Source organism: Doryrhamphus excisus, chromosome 7 (assembly GCF_030265055.1).
Source record: "Doryrhamphus excisus isolate RoL2022-K1 chromosome 7, RoL_Dexc_1.0, whole genome shotgun sequence".
In the NCBI taxonomy this organism is placed as follows: domain Eukaryota; kingdom Metazoa; phylum Chordata; class Actinopteri; order Syngnathiformes; family Syngnathidae; genus Doryrhamphus; species Doryrhamphus excisus.
The window spans coordinates 13,582,295-13,597,203 of NC_080472.1; the positions used below are offsets into that span (position 1 = coordinate 13,582,295).

General features: G+C 45.0%; 1 protein-coding gene across 1 annotated transcript; it reads right to left on the reverse strand.

Annotated features, from left to right (window-relative positions):
• LOC131132125 (uncharacterized) lies at positions 1–2,614 on the reverse strand. The gene is made up of 2 exons (XM_058077438.1): positions 627–2,614; positions 1–554 (listed from the first exon to the last, which is right to left on the reverse strand). The coding sequence occupies exons 1-2, from the start codon at positions 1,084–1,086 to the stop codon at positions 151–153; spliced, it is 864 nt and encodes a 287-aa protein (XP_057933421.1). The 5' UTR covers positions 1,087–2,614; the 3' UTR covers positions 1–150.
• Between the last annotated feature and the right edge of the window lie 12,295 nt (positions 2,615–14,909).

Genomic DNA, 14,909 nt, shown 5'->3' on the forward strand with positions numbered 1-14,909 from the left:
TGCAAAATGTATTGTAGTCAATGAGGAATTAACCTATTTAACTCATTAGTTCTTTAGTAACTACTCTAACTTATTGTAAAGTGAGACCATTTTTTGCCTCTTTTATCTGTTTTTATATCTTTAGAACACACAGAAATGGGAAAGACGTGTTCATGTCTCACATAAGGATTGTGGATGATGGGCAATAACGATAAAATAAGTAAAAGATGAATACATACGAGTCTCCACATGAGTTCCTTGGCCAAAGAGGATCTGGCCACATGTGGCCACAGCGCAGTAGTATGTTCCCATGTCGGATGAGTTATGTATTTTCAAGGACAGATGATAGACACATCTCCTTTTGTCTTGTTCTTCATCGCCGTCGGAGTAAATGATATGTGGATGAGACTCTCCCAATCCAGATTTCAACCAGTAGACGCTGTGCTGGTCCGGACACTGGTGGAGATGTTCCTTACTCTCTGTGAGGATGGAACACTGCATAGTCACAGATTGGCCCTCGTCAACCGACTTGCTTTGTGGAATTTGTTTCACATGGAAGGACTTGTGCTTTTGATCTGCGTGAATCATAAAAATGTCAAATCCAAACGCTCGCTTTTCCACGACGGAGAATTCCGAGGATATTTTACCTTTCACAACCAGATGTGTGCCACTGATGAAGCGCATGTTGTATGACGTTCCAGCCTGGCAAGTGTACATTGCTTCATCGTCTTTGCGTACATCGGTGATGTTTAAAATGTACCTGTCCCCAGTGAGCGCACTTGCGAATCTTTCATACTTGAATGGGCTTTGAAGTAATACTTCTCCAAAATACCCCGCGGCAACCGTTTGGATCATGGAGCCAAATTTCATCTTATACCAGTAAAATATGTCTCTCATATGATGTAAGTGAGGGCATACCAATGTGACGTTCACGCCAACTTCTACCACGACAAAAGACATCGGTTTCAGATCATATGCTTGAACCAGAGCTGTAAAAAAAATTAAAAAAAACAATTTGTACATTGATAAAGTGGAAAATACAAAATAGAGGTACCTGAACTCACCTAATGTGCTGATAAGCACGAGTGCAGTCAGTCCTGCCATCATCGCAATCTTCTTCACACTCACGAGGAGGCGAAGGTTTGCAAGTTGGAAACCTTGGTGATGGGTTGAAATGTTGTTTCTTTTTCTTTCAAACTACTGACCCATTTTTACTGAGCATACACATCCTAGAAGATTGTCATCGATTTGAAAAATAAAAAAAACAGTCCTATGATACAATAAGTGTACGTGTCAATGCATTTTATTTTTATTTTGAAGTTAATTAATTTTTTTTAAATGTATTTTTAATGCTTGACCATAGTTTGTTCTGGTGACATTTTGTCATTAAAAATAAAAATTTACATTCACAAGCCGTATTTTTTACAGTTTTTTGAATCATTATTGGTGAAATTTGAGGATAGTCATTAAAAAAAATCATAAAAAAAAAAAAAACATGAACCATACACTATGTACAAAAACATCAAACTACCAGAAAATCATTTATGTTTATTTACAAATGTAAAAAAAAGCTTCACAAAAAACTGACACATTTGTTCCTCACCACCAAAAATGTTCAATTGGGAATAAAAATCAGGTATGATCAAACACATACTAGGAATTTGTTTTGGTGAAGTAGGTGCGACACATCTATTAAAAAAAGAATGAAGATACAAAATATACAGAATAAACAGTATAAATATATGTACAGTCTGTTTTTTGTTTGTTTGTTTCAATTGACCTTTATTTCACTTTGCACCTGAAGGTCACAATGGCGGAATGTCTAAGATTCAGTTCCATGCTGACGAGGTAGTGTAGGTGGGCTCAAAGACACACAATCTGACACACACACACACACACTACAGGCCCACTGACACAAATGCCTGGAAATGATCGCGGTTCAACCTTGAAAAAAAAGAAAGGTGTGACCACAGAAGTTCGTCGACTTTGTTGCAACGACTCCAGAAGAGTGTGAATACTGATCATAAACGTACTCTATTGATGTTTAGAAGAAAACATGGTGGACAGATCAGCACAAAAGTACATTGAAACAATGTTTTTTTGATGGTTTTTATCTACAGCAAGAATCAGGCGATCATCTGGCACTCACACAGTGAGTGGTTCGCATGTTGGACACACAGTCAGGAGATCGGGAAGACCAGGGTTTAGAGTTTGCATGTGACGTACATGGTTTTTCTCCTGGTACTCCAGTTTCCACCAAGATTCCGAAAAAATACACTTATACACTATACAATTGTATATAGTTATGAATATGTTTGCAAATGTTTGTCTATATGTGCCCTGAGATTGACTGGCGACCAGTCCAGGGTGTATCCCTGGGATAGGCTCCAGCATACATCCAGGTTGGTGTGTCTAATATTCATTCATTCATTCATTTTCTATTTATGGATATTGTATTTTAATGCATCTTTTACTCTGTTTTTACTCAACTCTATTTTGATTTATTTTTCTCTACTGTAAAGCATCTTTGAGTACTCTGAAAAGCACTATACAAATAAAATGTATTATTATTATTATTATTATTCATTCATTCATTCATTTTCTACCCCTTTTTCCTCACGAGGGTCGCGGGGGTGCTGGAGCCTATCCCAGCTGTCTTCGGGCGAGAGGCGGGGTACACCCTGGACTGGTGGCCAGCCAATCACAGGGCACATATAGACAAACAAACATTCACACTCACATTCATACCTATGGACAATTTGGAGTGGCCAATTAACCTAGCATGTTTTTGGAATGTGGGAGGAAACCGGAGTACCCGGAGAAAACCCACGCATGCACGGGGAGAACATGCAAACTCCACACAGAGATGGCCGAGGGTGGAATTGAACCCTGGTCTCCTAGCTGTGAGGTCTGCTTGCTAACCACTCGGTGTGTCTCATATGCAGTCATAAAATTTCATTGATGAAACTGTTGAATTTTGACACAGGAAATGCTACATTTGCATCCAAACGCAAGTTTAGCTGATCTTCGGTTAGCTTTACTATTTCAACAATACCCTTCACAAATGGCGAAAATACCAAAACATGCAAATGAACTTTTGATGACTTTTCCGATTAAGACCAAGATGATCAAATGAAGAAAAGACATGCAAGAACTGATCACGATTATGCAAATCAGGTGAAGGAAACCCAATGAAGGACATGAACCTTAACCTCACCGCGTATCAACCACCCTACAATGTTAATGGTAATGGTAATGGTAATGGTTTTATTTCATTTGAACATGCATCAGATTACAATTGAATGCATCCCATAATCAGTTCACAGTTCCACGTGTCCAAAAGGAGTAGGAAGAAGCAAAGCTTAATAAATCCTACCCCTCCATCTGGTACTTTTACAATCAGTAACTGTTACATTTGTTCACTTCCTGCTTTCCATAATACAGTTTAAGTTTTTTTTTTGTTTTTTTTTTTAAATAATGTACCTCGTACCAAAGTAGGAGGTGATATGAGCATCCAATGCCATAATGGGTACCATAGTAAGTGTCAATATAGTGATATATATAGCACATCATGACTGGTTCAAGACTCTTCATCGTTGTATTTCAAGGTATTTCATTGTGCTTTACACAAAAGAAGGGTAACAGTCATGAAATAACATTCCATTAAACAAAGTAAAAAAAATAATTCAAACTGAAGATTTTCAGATTTTAAAAGTTTTCAGCTTAGAATTGAACATTTGCTAAAGTTGAGGATGGTCACACATCTTCTAGAAGACTTTGGCAGCATAAAACTGAAACACAGCCTCACTGTGTTCAGTCCTGACTCTGGGTGCCCGCAGGGGACCGCTCCCCGAGCTTCTCTGAGGAACAGGAAGCCAATGCAGAGACCTGAGGACTGGACTAATATGCTCATATTTTCTGATTCTAGGCAGTAACTGTGTGTAACAGTAAAAAAAAAAAAAGATGTCTATGTATGTATATGTGTATATATATATATATATATATATATATATATATATATATATATATATATATATATATATATATATATATATATATATATAATGGCGGCACACGGTCGAGTGGTTAGCGTGCCAACCTCACAGCTAGGAGACCAGGGTTCAATTCCACCCTCGCCCATCTCTGTGTGGAGTTTGCATGTTCTCCCCGTGCATGCGTGGGTTTTCTCCGGGTACTCCGGTTTCCTCCCGCATTCCAAAAACATGCTAGGTTAATTGGTGACTCCAAATTGTCCATAGGTATGAATGTGAGTGTGAATGGTTGTTTGTCTATATGTGCCCTGTGATTGGCTGGCCACCAGTCCAGGGTGTACAAAGACAGCTGGGATAGGCTCCAGCACCCCCTCAACCCTTGTGTGTATAAGCGGTAGAAAATGAATGAATAAATGAACCAATTATCCGCCATAGAAGAGGGACGACTGAATGTCTATATTTGTAGTTGTTGTGTGCCGTCACCTCCATATCCATCTTGATTGACATCTCCAATGTTTTCCACTGCAAGTCCAAACATGGAATCTTTCCTTCCGGTTAGTTGAATGGGATGAATCTTTCCCAGTTTTTCCCTTTGTCGTTAATGAAGACATACACTGCTCCTCCGATTAAACCATCTTTAACAAAGAATTCCGGCGCTCCCACAGCGAGGTCATCCCACCTGGTGGTATAGAAAGTACTTCAAAATGAATATTTTATTACAGTCAACACTAAAAAGTAGTGCTATGAAGTCAATATAAAGGAATCCACAGTTCAGGCAAATATTTTATAGCATATTTTATTTTATTTTTTTTTTGTTTTATTTTATTTTATTTTTTTTTTTATTTTTTTTTGTGTCCCGTCCAGCCATTGGGGCAGATAGTATTGTTGATCTAAATGCCCTTACATGCTAAACAGATTTGCTCTGTGTCAGGAAAGGTGTTGGCTACAACTTCCCTGTACCATGAAATTTTATTTTCCGTTATTTGATGTCTTTGTTATGCCATTTGGAGCGACTGGACCGGAGCAAGAAGAAGAACAGAAAAGAAGAAGAGAGAAGAGAAAGGTGGGGTGGGGGGGGGGGGGGGGGGCAGTAGAGGGAGAGACAAAAACAGCAGCAACAAGAATTCCCAAAACAACAACAGTGACAAACAGAACAGTTAAATGTCAATGATGGCTAAGGGTCACAATGGAGATGATATCAGTGGAATGAAACAGTCCAACTTACCAGTAGCAATAATAACAATGAAGACATGACCCATGATAGTAAACACAATTGCAACCATACAGTTACAGTAATTAAAATCTCACTGCTTGACATCATTATTACTGTAATAATAGCATACAAATACTATATAAACATCAGGGATAAGATAGTAGATTGTATAGAGAAGCACCCATGTGCTGTGCGTGCCCATATGGAGGTGTGTTGAGTATGTGAATGCGAGTGTGTGAATGTGTAATTGTCACTGGGAATGACAAAAGGAGAGAGACTGCCTTCTACCACCCAGCAACCCCGCCCCGCGCAGCCAGGTCAAGCCCCCACCGCCAGAGATCCTCCGGCCCCGTGGGGGCGGGCAAGGCCAGGGCCGACTCCCCAAGACCCGCCCCCAAAGCAACTCCCTGAAGAGACCAGCAAGAGGCCATGGAGGAGCAATCCCAACCGGCAACAGGGCGCCAGCAGGCCGGAGGAGAGCCGCACCCCCGAGACCAGTGGGAGACCATACCCCACTAGGGCAGAAGGGCATCGAAGGCCACACACCCGTGGGAACAGGGGCGCCCCCGCCGGCCGGAAGGGAGCCCGCCCACGGCCGGAGGGACCGCCTCCCGCCCCCCACACACCCCCAGGAAGCAGAACCAGGTCCGCCCCAGGTAACCCCAGGCCTGACCACCGACATAGGACTGCCCCGGCCAGGACAGAAGAGGCCCGGGCACACTGCCCCATGGAGGACCGGGCGGTAGAGATGGAACGCCCTACGCCAGACCCCCGCAGAGCCCCACCCCCGTATATCCATATGGCCATATACCCACATACACACCCACACACACATATACATATATATATATACGTATATATAATTATATAATTATAATAAAACTAATCATTATTTATCTAAATATTTAAAACAATAAATACATAAAATAAACTCAAACACATGCACACCCCATCCACTCAATACACACACATGCAAGCACATGCTGTGGACGTCCCCGGGTGGGGCGTCCGGGGCATCACAGGGCGGGGGACCCAGGGGTCCCAGACCCACAACCAGGCCCTGAGCCCAGGGAGGTGCGGACCGCCAAGGCATATCACCCCCAGACTCCCCTCGACCACGGCATCAGTGCTACGGCAGTGTGGCAGACAAAGGAGCGGGTGAGGGGAGGAGGCCCGCACATGAGCAAGCGGAGGGGGCGAGCAGGCGAGTGGTGAGGCGCTCCACTGCGCCGGCCGACACCCGCCGGGCAGCTCACCCCCGTGAGGGAAAGCTATAGCTCCAAGTCACGGGGAGGCCAAGCACCAGAGCCGGGGAGTTAAGACCAGCGCAAGGCCACCGACGGACCCCACCATCCACCGGGAGGGCCAGCCCCCCCCCCGCCCCCAGAACCAGCAGCGCTCCACCCACGTACCGGAGAACCATCCCCGACGAGCCCTAAGGTAAGACTGGGGAAGGGCAAAGACAGGGACAGCGATGCGACAGAGCATAGGACCAGTGGCAGCAGACACCCAAACGCCCGGAAGAGCACCGCCCCCCCAGCAGGCCCCACCCCGAGGAGCATGCTCCCCATCCCCACACGCCACCCAGGCCCCCGTCCCCATGAGCAGGATCAGGCCCCCTCCCAACACACAGCCCGGTCCCCGCAGCAGCCACCACGGCGCAACAACCCCAAGCCACCACCGTAGACTTCCGGCCCCCAGCAGCGCGGACCCCACCGCCTGGAGGTCGGTGAACGCCCCCCCAAGGGCACGTTGGCGCCCGTGACCCAGGACAGACCCAGGCAGGTAGCGCCAACCATGACACCAGGGCAAGCCCCGGCGTCAGCTGGTTCCAGCGGGACCCCCAGGAAGGCCAGGCAGACCAGACCAAAATATCCTGCAGCCCAGGGCACCCCGAGCGAGCCGCCAAGCCCCAGCAGCCAGCGGGCCAACCGCGGGGGCAGGCAGTAGGCACTCCGGTCCAGCCCGCTACACCTGTGTGTGTGAAGATGGTATTGTGTAGATTGTGCAATTAATAATAGGCCTGCCCCATAGGGCTGACCTATGTGTGGTGTATGTGTGTGTGTGTGTGTTTGTGTGGAGGGAAGCTGAGCAATGGTGGGTCCCATGCCTGCCCAGATCCCCCCCATAACTGAGTGTCTAAGGTGCGGTTAAAATTGAAGGGTGACCAAGCCAGAGGAATGCCGAGGACAAAAGGGCATCCGCAAGGAAACCCTTCGCCCCCGGCAAAACCAGTTGCAGGCCACCCCCCAAAGTCCTACATGTATGTGAGGTGGTGCAGTGCAGCAGGGAGGATCGGGGCCCCACACACGCCCACCCCGCACTACCGGCCAACCGAGCCGGGCAAGCCAGCCGCCCGGAGCAAGCCCTGGGCCACAGGACCAACCACGAGCCCCACCCAGCCCATCGTGGCGTCCAGTCCGGCCTGCCAGCTCCACACGCGCCGAGGCAGCTCCTACAACCACCAGAACAGCAGGGACCGCGCCCCGGGAACACATCCGTCACCATGGCAGCCCAGGGAGTGACACCACAGAGACCGCAGGAGAACCGGGACCCGCATGGGGAAGAGCCCAACCCCACCCCCCGGGCACGTGAGCCAAGAGTGCCAGGGCGGGACAGAGACACACACACCAGGCAGCAGAGCCCACCAGGTAGACGACACCCCAACAGCCGCAAAAAGTGAATGCCCCCCCCAGTTCCACCCTCCACCACAGCGCCGACCCGTCTCCACCACATCTCCCATCCACCCACGGACCCGCCGAGTAGGACACCCCGGAGGCGGGAAGACCGCCACCAGACCAGAGACAGAAGGGGCCAACCAGACACCGGCAAATAGCAGGGGCCGCCCGTGAGCCACCGGCCAGCCCCACCCCCCAACCCTTGGTCAAGGCCCCCCCACGACCCAGAGCCCACCACCCTGCCCCCCAAGCAAGCCCCCCGCTAATCCCGGCCCGCGCCGCGCAGAGCACCACCCCCACCGCTATCCGCCCCGCTCCCCACGCACCCACAGCCAGCCCCCCCACCCGCCCGCCCCACATCCACCACAACCCAGCCATCCCCCTGCCGAAGGGAGGGAAGCAGGTAATGCCCCACCCCAGCACCGCACCTCCCCACCCAGAGCCCAAGCTGCACAAACGAGACCCCCCCTCCGTTATGAGCTTACCAAATTGAGAATAAAAATAATAAATAAAAAATAAAGTAAAGTAATTGATAATAATAATAATAATAATAATAGTAATCATAATATAATAACAATAATAACAATAGTAATAATAATAATAACAATAATAGTAATATAATAATAGTAATAATAATAATAGCAATAATAATAATAATAATAATTATTGATAATAGTTATGGATAATAATTATGTATGTATAATAATGATACTACTATTGATACTTAATATATAGTAATTTATATATAATATATTTTCTAATAATTTAGATCTTTTAACTATTTTAGATATGATAATAATAAATATATACATGCATACCTACACACACACATATATAGCCATATACATACCTAGGGGGGAAGGCTCTGCAAGGGCAGCGGGGTATAACCACCCGTGCCCACACCAAGGGCAGGGCCAAAGCCTCCCATGCCCACACCCCACGGTCCCACACAGTAGCCAGGCCAGAGCACCCAGGGGCGAGGGAGGCCGCGGAGGAACCAGCGCCACCGGACGCACACAGGCCCCCCCCCAGCAGCAGCAGGCGCCCACCACCCACAGGATGCGGCTCCCCGTCTGCCCACCACCCCGAGGGACGGCCTGCACCACCCCCGGGACGACCACCACCACCCCACCCACGCCCCATCCCCAGATCCGGACAGCCCCCCACCAACCCCCACCAGAACCTCCAGGGGGTCAGCCCAGCAGGAAGGGACAGAGATACACGGCACCCACCCGCTCACCCCCCAGACGCCAGGGCAGCCCGGCGACCAAGACCATGCCCCAAGCCAGAGGAACGAGACCGCCAGGGGCAGAGACAGGCACACTCAGCCCTTCGAGAATTACATTAAGCGATTAATTTAAGAGATTAATTATTGGAGCCCATATAGATTGAAATTCTGACAGTTGTTCTTTGGATTCAGCAGACATTCTCTCAATTGCTATATGATCTAACAGAAGATTTTTGTAAAAGGCTATGTTCAGTTTTTTTTTGGATTTCCAATTGATAAGAATGGTTTTCTTGGCAATGCTTAATGCTGTGATGAGGAGTTGTGTGTGATTTGTTTCTACGTTGACTGTAGAAAGATCACCCAACAAGTATAATACAGGTGAGGAAGGAATAGAGGTCCCAAGTGCCAAAGAAAGGTCTTCGCACACTGCTTGCCAGAAATGACTAAAGGGGGCACATGCCCACATAGAGTGTAAATAATCATCTACTACATGATCTGGGCAGTATACACAGATGTTAGAGTCGGTTAGACCCATTTTGAACATTCTCTGCCCTGTGTAGTGTACTCTATGAATGGTTTTGAACTGAACCAACTGTAGGTTGGGATTTTTTATTAAACGGAACGAATTAAGGCATATTTGCTTCCAGAACTCAGGGTCACAGGGTGTAGATAAATCTAGGTTCCATTTGGAGACTGGAACCCCAACGGTGTTGTCACACTTTGACAAAAGAATGTAGTACACCTTGGATCAATGGTGGGATAGCTTTCCCAAGATATATTACGAAACCTAGCTCTAATTATGGATTTAATTTGTGAGTATTCAAGAAATGTATTCTGGCTTAACCCATACTGTGTAACAAGGTAAGTGAATGACACAAACTTTCCCCCCCTTATGATATTTTCCAAGCAACTTATTCCTTTGTCATGCCATGTTGTAAAATCCAATGTTTTTTTTTTAAGCAATATATCAGGGTTATTCCAGATCGGAGTGTACTGGCAAGGATTGAGCGAGGACCTGGTTATTTTTAAAAATTCCCACCAAGTTGTCAGAGTGGTTTTAATATTTATGCTTTTAAAACAATCGTGTTTCCTAAGGATTTGACTTATGAAAGGTAAGTTAAAGATGGGGATTTCTTGGCTAAATGATTGTTCAATGTCTAGCCATAACTGATCCAAGGGGTTAGGTTTTATCCATTTTAAGATATACTGTAGCCTATTTGCCAGGAAGTAATTGGAGAAATTTGGCAGTTCTAAGCCCCCACATTCTTTTGATTTTTGTAATGTTTTTAGGCTTATTCGTGCTGGCTTATTTTTCCAAAGAAATTTATTTATATATGAGTCTAATGACTTAAACCAAGTTATAGATGGTTTGGTTGGGATCATAGAGAACAGATAATTGATCCTTGGTAATATCATCATTTTCACAGTGGATACTCTGCCCATAAGAGAGATCGGCAAAGTTCTCCAACGTTCAAGATCATCCTCAATCGATTTCAACAGTGGGGTATAATTCAAGCTGATGAGGTCTGACAGATTGGAGGAAATGTTGATGCCCAAATACCTGATATTCCCTGAACGCAGTGGCATAGAGGGGGTGCTCTGGAAAACTAAATTAATGGGCAATACTATGGATTTAGACCAGTTAATAGAGTAGTCCGAGAAGGTGCTAAAGTTATTGATGAGTGTGATAGCTTGGTGAAGTGAGAAGTGTGAGTTTTTTAGGAAGAGTAACACATCATCAGCATAAAGGCTTATCTTATGATGAACATTTGTTGTGTGGATCCCTTTAATATTTACATGTTGTCGAATTGCAGCTGCAAGAGGTTCAATGAAGATAGCAAACAATGAGGGGGAGAGTGGACAACCTTGCCTAGTACCTCTTTGTAAAGTGAATTCTGGAGAGATCAGATTATTGGTTCGAACGGAGGCCTTTGGGATGCTATATAATATTTGGATCCACGTTCTAAATGACTCTCCAAAGCCAAATTTCTGTAGGGTTGCAAAGAGAAATTTCCAGTTAACTCTGTTGAATGCCTTTTCAGCGTCTAGTGAGACGATTGTGGTTTCCAAATTATGGATGATAGAGTGATCAATCAAATTGGTTAAGCGGCGTACATTGCTAACTGAGTGTCTCCCCTTGATAAATCCTGATTGATCGGGATGTATTATATGAGGGGTAACTTTTTCCAGTCTTCTAGCTAATACTTTGCATATTATTTTAAGATCCGCATTAATAAGTGAAATTGGACGATAACTGGAAGGTAATGTTGGGTCCTTTTCTGATTTTAGCAAAAGACTGATTGTAGCAGAATTCATATATGGGGGTAGGCGTGCATTTTCTTTTATTTCCTGAACCATTTTAAAAAAAACTGGGGCTAGCAGTGACCAGAATGTTTTATAAAATTCGGCAGAAAACCCGTCCGGTCCTGGTGCCTTGTTATTTGGCATTTCCTGTAGAGCATCATAAAGATCTGTTAGTGAAATGGGTAAGTCCAGGGTTGTCACCTGATTTTTTTCTAATTTTGGTAATTCTATGGTACTAAGAAATGTTTCAATGTCTGGAACAGAAGGGTTAATCTGAGGTGTGTATAGTCTTTTATAAAAGTCCCTAAAGACTGAATTAATTTCCTCCGGAAGGTGAGTGATGTTACCTTCTGAGTTTCTAATGGAGGAGATAGAGTTTTTTTCCTTATTAAGTTTTAGTTGGTTAGCTAAGTATTTTCCAGATTTATTGGCATGTTCAAACTTCTCCAAACGTAGTCTTTGTAATTGGAACTGAATTTTCTTATCAGTAATTTCTTTATATCTAATTTCAATTTTCCAAGATTATTCAGAGTATTCTCATCCTGTGAATTTGCATAAGCGGTTTCAAGGAGTTTAATTTTTTCCTCCAATTCCAATTCCAATAATCTTTTTTTCTTTTTCTTATATGATGAGTAGGAGATAATTTTCCCGCGCATTACTACTTTTGCTGTCTCCCAGAGAACACAAGCCGAGGTTCCCGGTTGGTCATTAAAATCTAAAAACATTGTCCACTCTCTCTCAAAGACCTTTAAAAAGTCTGGGTCTTTAAGCAATGATGTATTAAATCTCCAGCATTTAGTAGGTGTACTTGTGGTTTGGTTAGTAAGAAAGAGAGAGACTGGTGCGTGATCACTAATGATGATAGGGTGTATGTGAATATTTGATATGTCAGATAAGATTGAGCTACTTGTTAAGAAGTAGTCAATTCGGGAGTACGTGTGGTGCACTGGTGAGAAATACGTATATTCTCTGTGAGTAGGGTGATAAGAGCGCCAAGCATCACAAAGACCAAAATCAGTCATATATTTTTTCAGTGTTGTTGTTGCTTGAGACTCACGATGTCCCCCAGCTGGGCTAGACCTGTCTATATCTGGATTAAATACCAAGTTGAAGTCCCCTCCCAAGATCAAGCTTGAATCCAGGTGTGCAGAGAGAGAAGAAAAAAAGGTGTGAAAGAAAGAGGGGTCATCAACATTAGGACCATATATGTTGGCAATGCAAAATTTAACATTGTCCACAGATATGTTAATTATTATATATCTACCTTCTATGTCTATAGTATTGTTGAGCAGTGTAAAATTGACCCTCCGGCTAATTAAAATGGCTACGCCCCTCTGTTTGGAGTTGTAGTTTGCTAGGTATATGTGTGGAAACTGTGGTGAGTGAAATGTGTGGGCAGCTGCTTTGGAGATGTGAGTCTCTTGCAATAAGACAATGTCTGCTTGGATATTCTTTAGATGGTTAAACATTTTTTGTCTTTTTTCTCGAGACCCGACTCCCCTGACATTCCAAGTGACAAATTGCAGTGAGGACATCCTAGACTAGCTTATGATGATATGTGTGTGTATATATGTGCAAGTGTGAAGTATATGTGCCTGTAGGTAATGTAAGCATATACATTTAAATATATGCTTAAAGTGCACATGGGCATATTATAATGTAGTCCTCCTGATCTGACTAGTGAAGGTGCAATGTTGGTGTATGCATGTGTGAGATATGCGTGTGTGTAAGTGGCAGTGTTGTAGGTTTATGTGTCAGATGTACAGTACGAGCCACCTGTGTACATGGATGTGTGTCTTTATGTACAATGTTTGTATTTGTGGGTTTGTGATTAAGTGAGTGTGTGTGAACTGTATAGACATGCTGGTGCAGAAGTGAACAGACAAGTGACAAACAGGAATATAAGTGAGTGAAAGAGGGGAAAGACAGTGAGAAAGTGTGCGAGACAGGGAGGAAAGGAATGAGGTGACATGGAAGGGAGAAAAATGGGGAGTCATTTGAAGGCAGAGTACAGGCGTTAACGAGGATGAGCGCGTTATAATATACGAACCTTTATCATGTTGCTATGAAAAAGTAGGATGTTACCTTACCTTACCAAGCATATTCAGTTACCATGTTAGAATGATTAATACAGCCACGGTGTAATTTCACGATCACAGTATAGCTGTCCATTAACAAAGAGTTTGTCCACTGTGATGACAGCTCGGCACCCCTCGTTGATGAACTTTTTTCGGATAGGGAACAGGCGACGGCGTCTGTCGAGGATCTCCCTTGGGAACTGGTCGTTCACGCTGAAGTCCGTCCCCTTCAGCTCTCGGCCTCGGCCTTTCACCTGCTCCTTCTGCTTGAAGTGTTCAAATTTTGCCACGATGGGTCTCGGCCTTCTATTTTCTGGCTTCTTGGCTCCAAGGCGGTGGACGCGATGGAAGGTGATGTCCCCGATGACGTCGGCTGGGAGCTTGAGCTGTTGCGCCATGAAGGCCTTTACGGATTCTTCCGGGTCTTCCTCAGATTTCTCCGGAATTCCTGCAAAGACGAGGTTGTCCCTCATGCTTCGAGCCTGAAGGTCCAAGATCGTTTCCTTCATGGACTTGTTTTGCTGGCGGAGTTGTGAAACTCCGTCGGTGAGGGACTTCACCGATTCACGGAGGGTTGCGTTCTCCGTCACCAAGGAGATTATTTGTTTTTGGCTGAAGTCCAGAGACTCACGGATGGCCTGAAATTCTTTATGGAGTACCTCGACAAGAGCCAGGCGGCCGTCCAAGCAAATCAGCCTCTTGTCGATGGAATCGAGGATGTCCTTGATGTCTGTGCCTGGTGGCGACGTCCCCCCAGGGGAGTCCTCAGGACGGCTACGCTTGGAGTTCGGCGTCTTGGGTGACTTGCCGAACGTGATATCCGTACGTCTGACAGCAGCGACCCAAGCCATACGACGTCTCTTTGAAATCTCCCCAACCTGCGGTCCCTGGGTTTTTTTCCAGGTGGGAAAGGTGAAAAATCTCAACCCGTTGTCCATTTTTCTACCACGTCCATCGTGCGACCTATAACACAGCACGTACGAACCATCGCCACCTCTCTTGTTGTTGTATGTTAGTGGATTTCTTCATTTTGTTTCCTTCGACTGCTTAGGCATTGTTTTGATTCAGTACTGCTACCTACCCATGACTTTACGCAACTGACCTAATACTTACATGTTTATTTCAACCGATAGATGGCAGTAATGCACGCAAGTTTCCATAAAACCAACGAAGAAGAAATGTCCCAACTGTAAACATTGCTGTTTATAAACATTTGCGCATCGTTGTTTTTCCTGTTGTGCACAAAGGAGATGAATATCGAAAATACGCAGCTTAAATACGCACTTCTTTGGAGATATCAGTGCGTAGAAAGAAAACACAATTGCAATTTTCGATGTTTCAAGGAGAAGCTAACGTCCTAGCATTGAGCTTGATGGATATGACAGCATGCTGTATGCAGTTATGCGGCATAAATAATGGCTGCATATAAGCACCATT

Bases quoted from the DNA above. Each gene is read 5' to 3' on its own strand.
- LOC131132125 (XM_058077438.1), bottom strand. From the start codon at position 1,086: ATGATGGCAGGACTGACTGCACTCGTGCTTATCAGCACATTAGGTGAG. The intron at 555-626 runs GTAAAATATCCT...TGATTCACGCAG, and splicing joins CACACATCTGGTTGTGAAAG to ATCAAAAGCACAAGTCCTTC.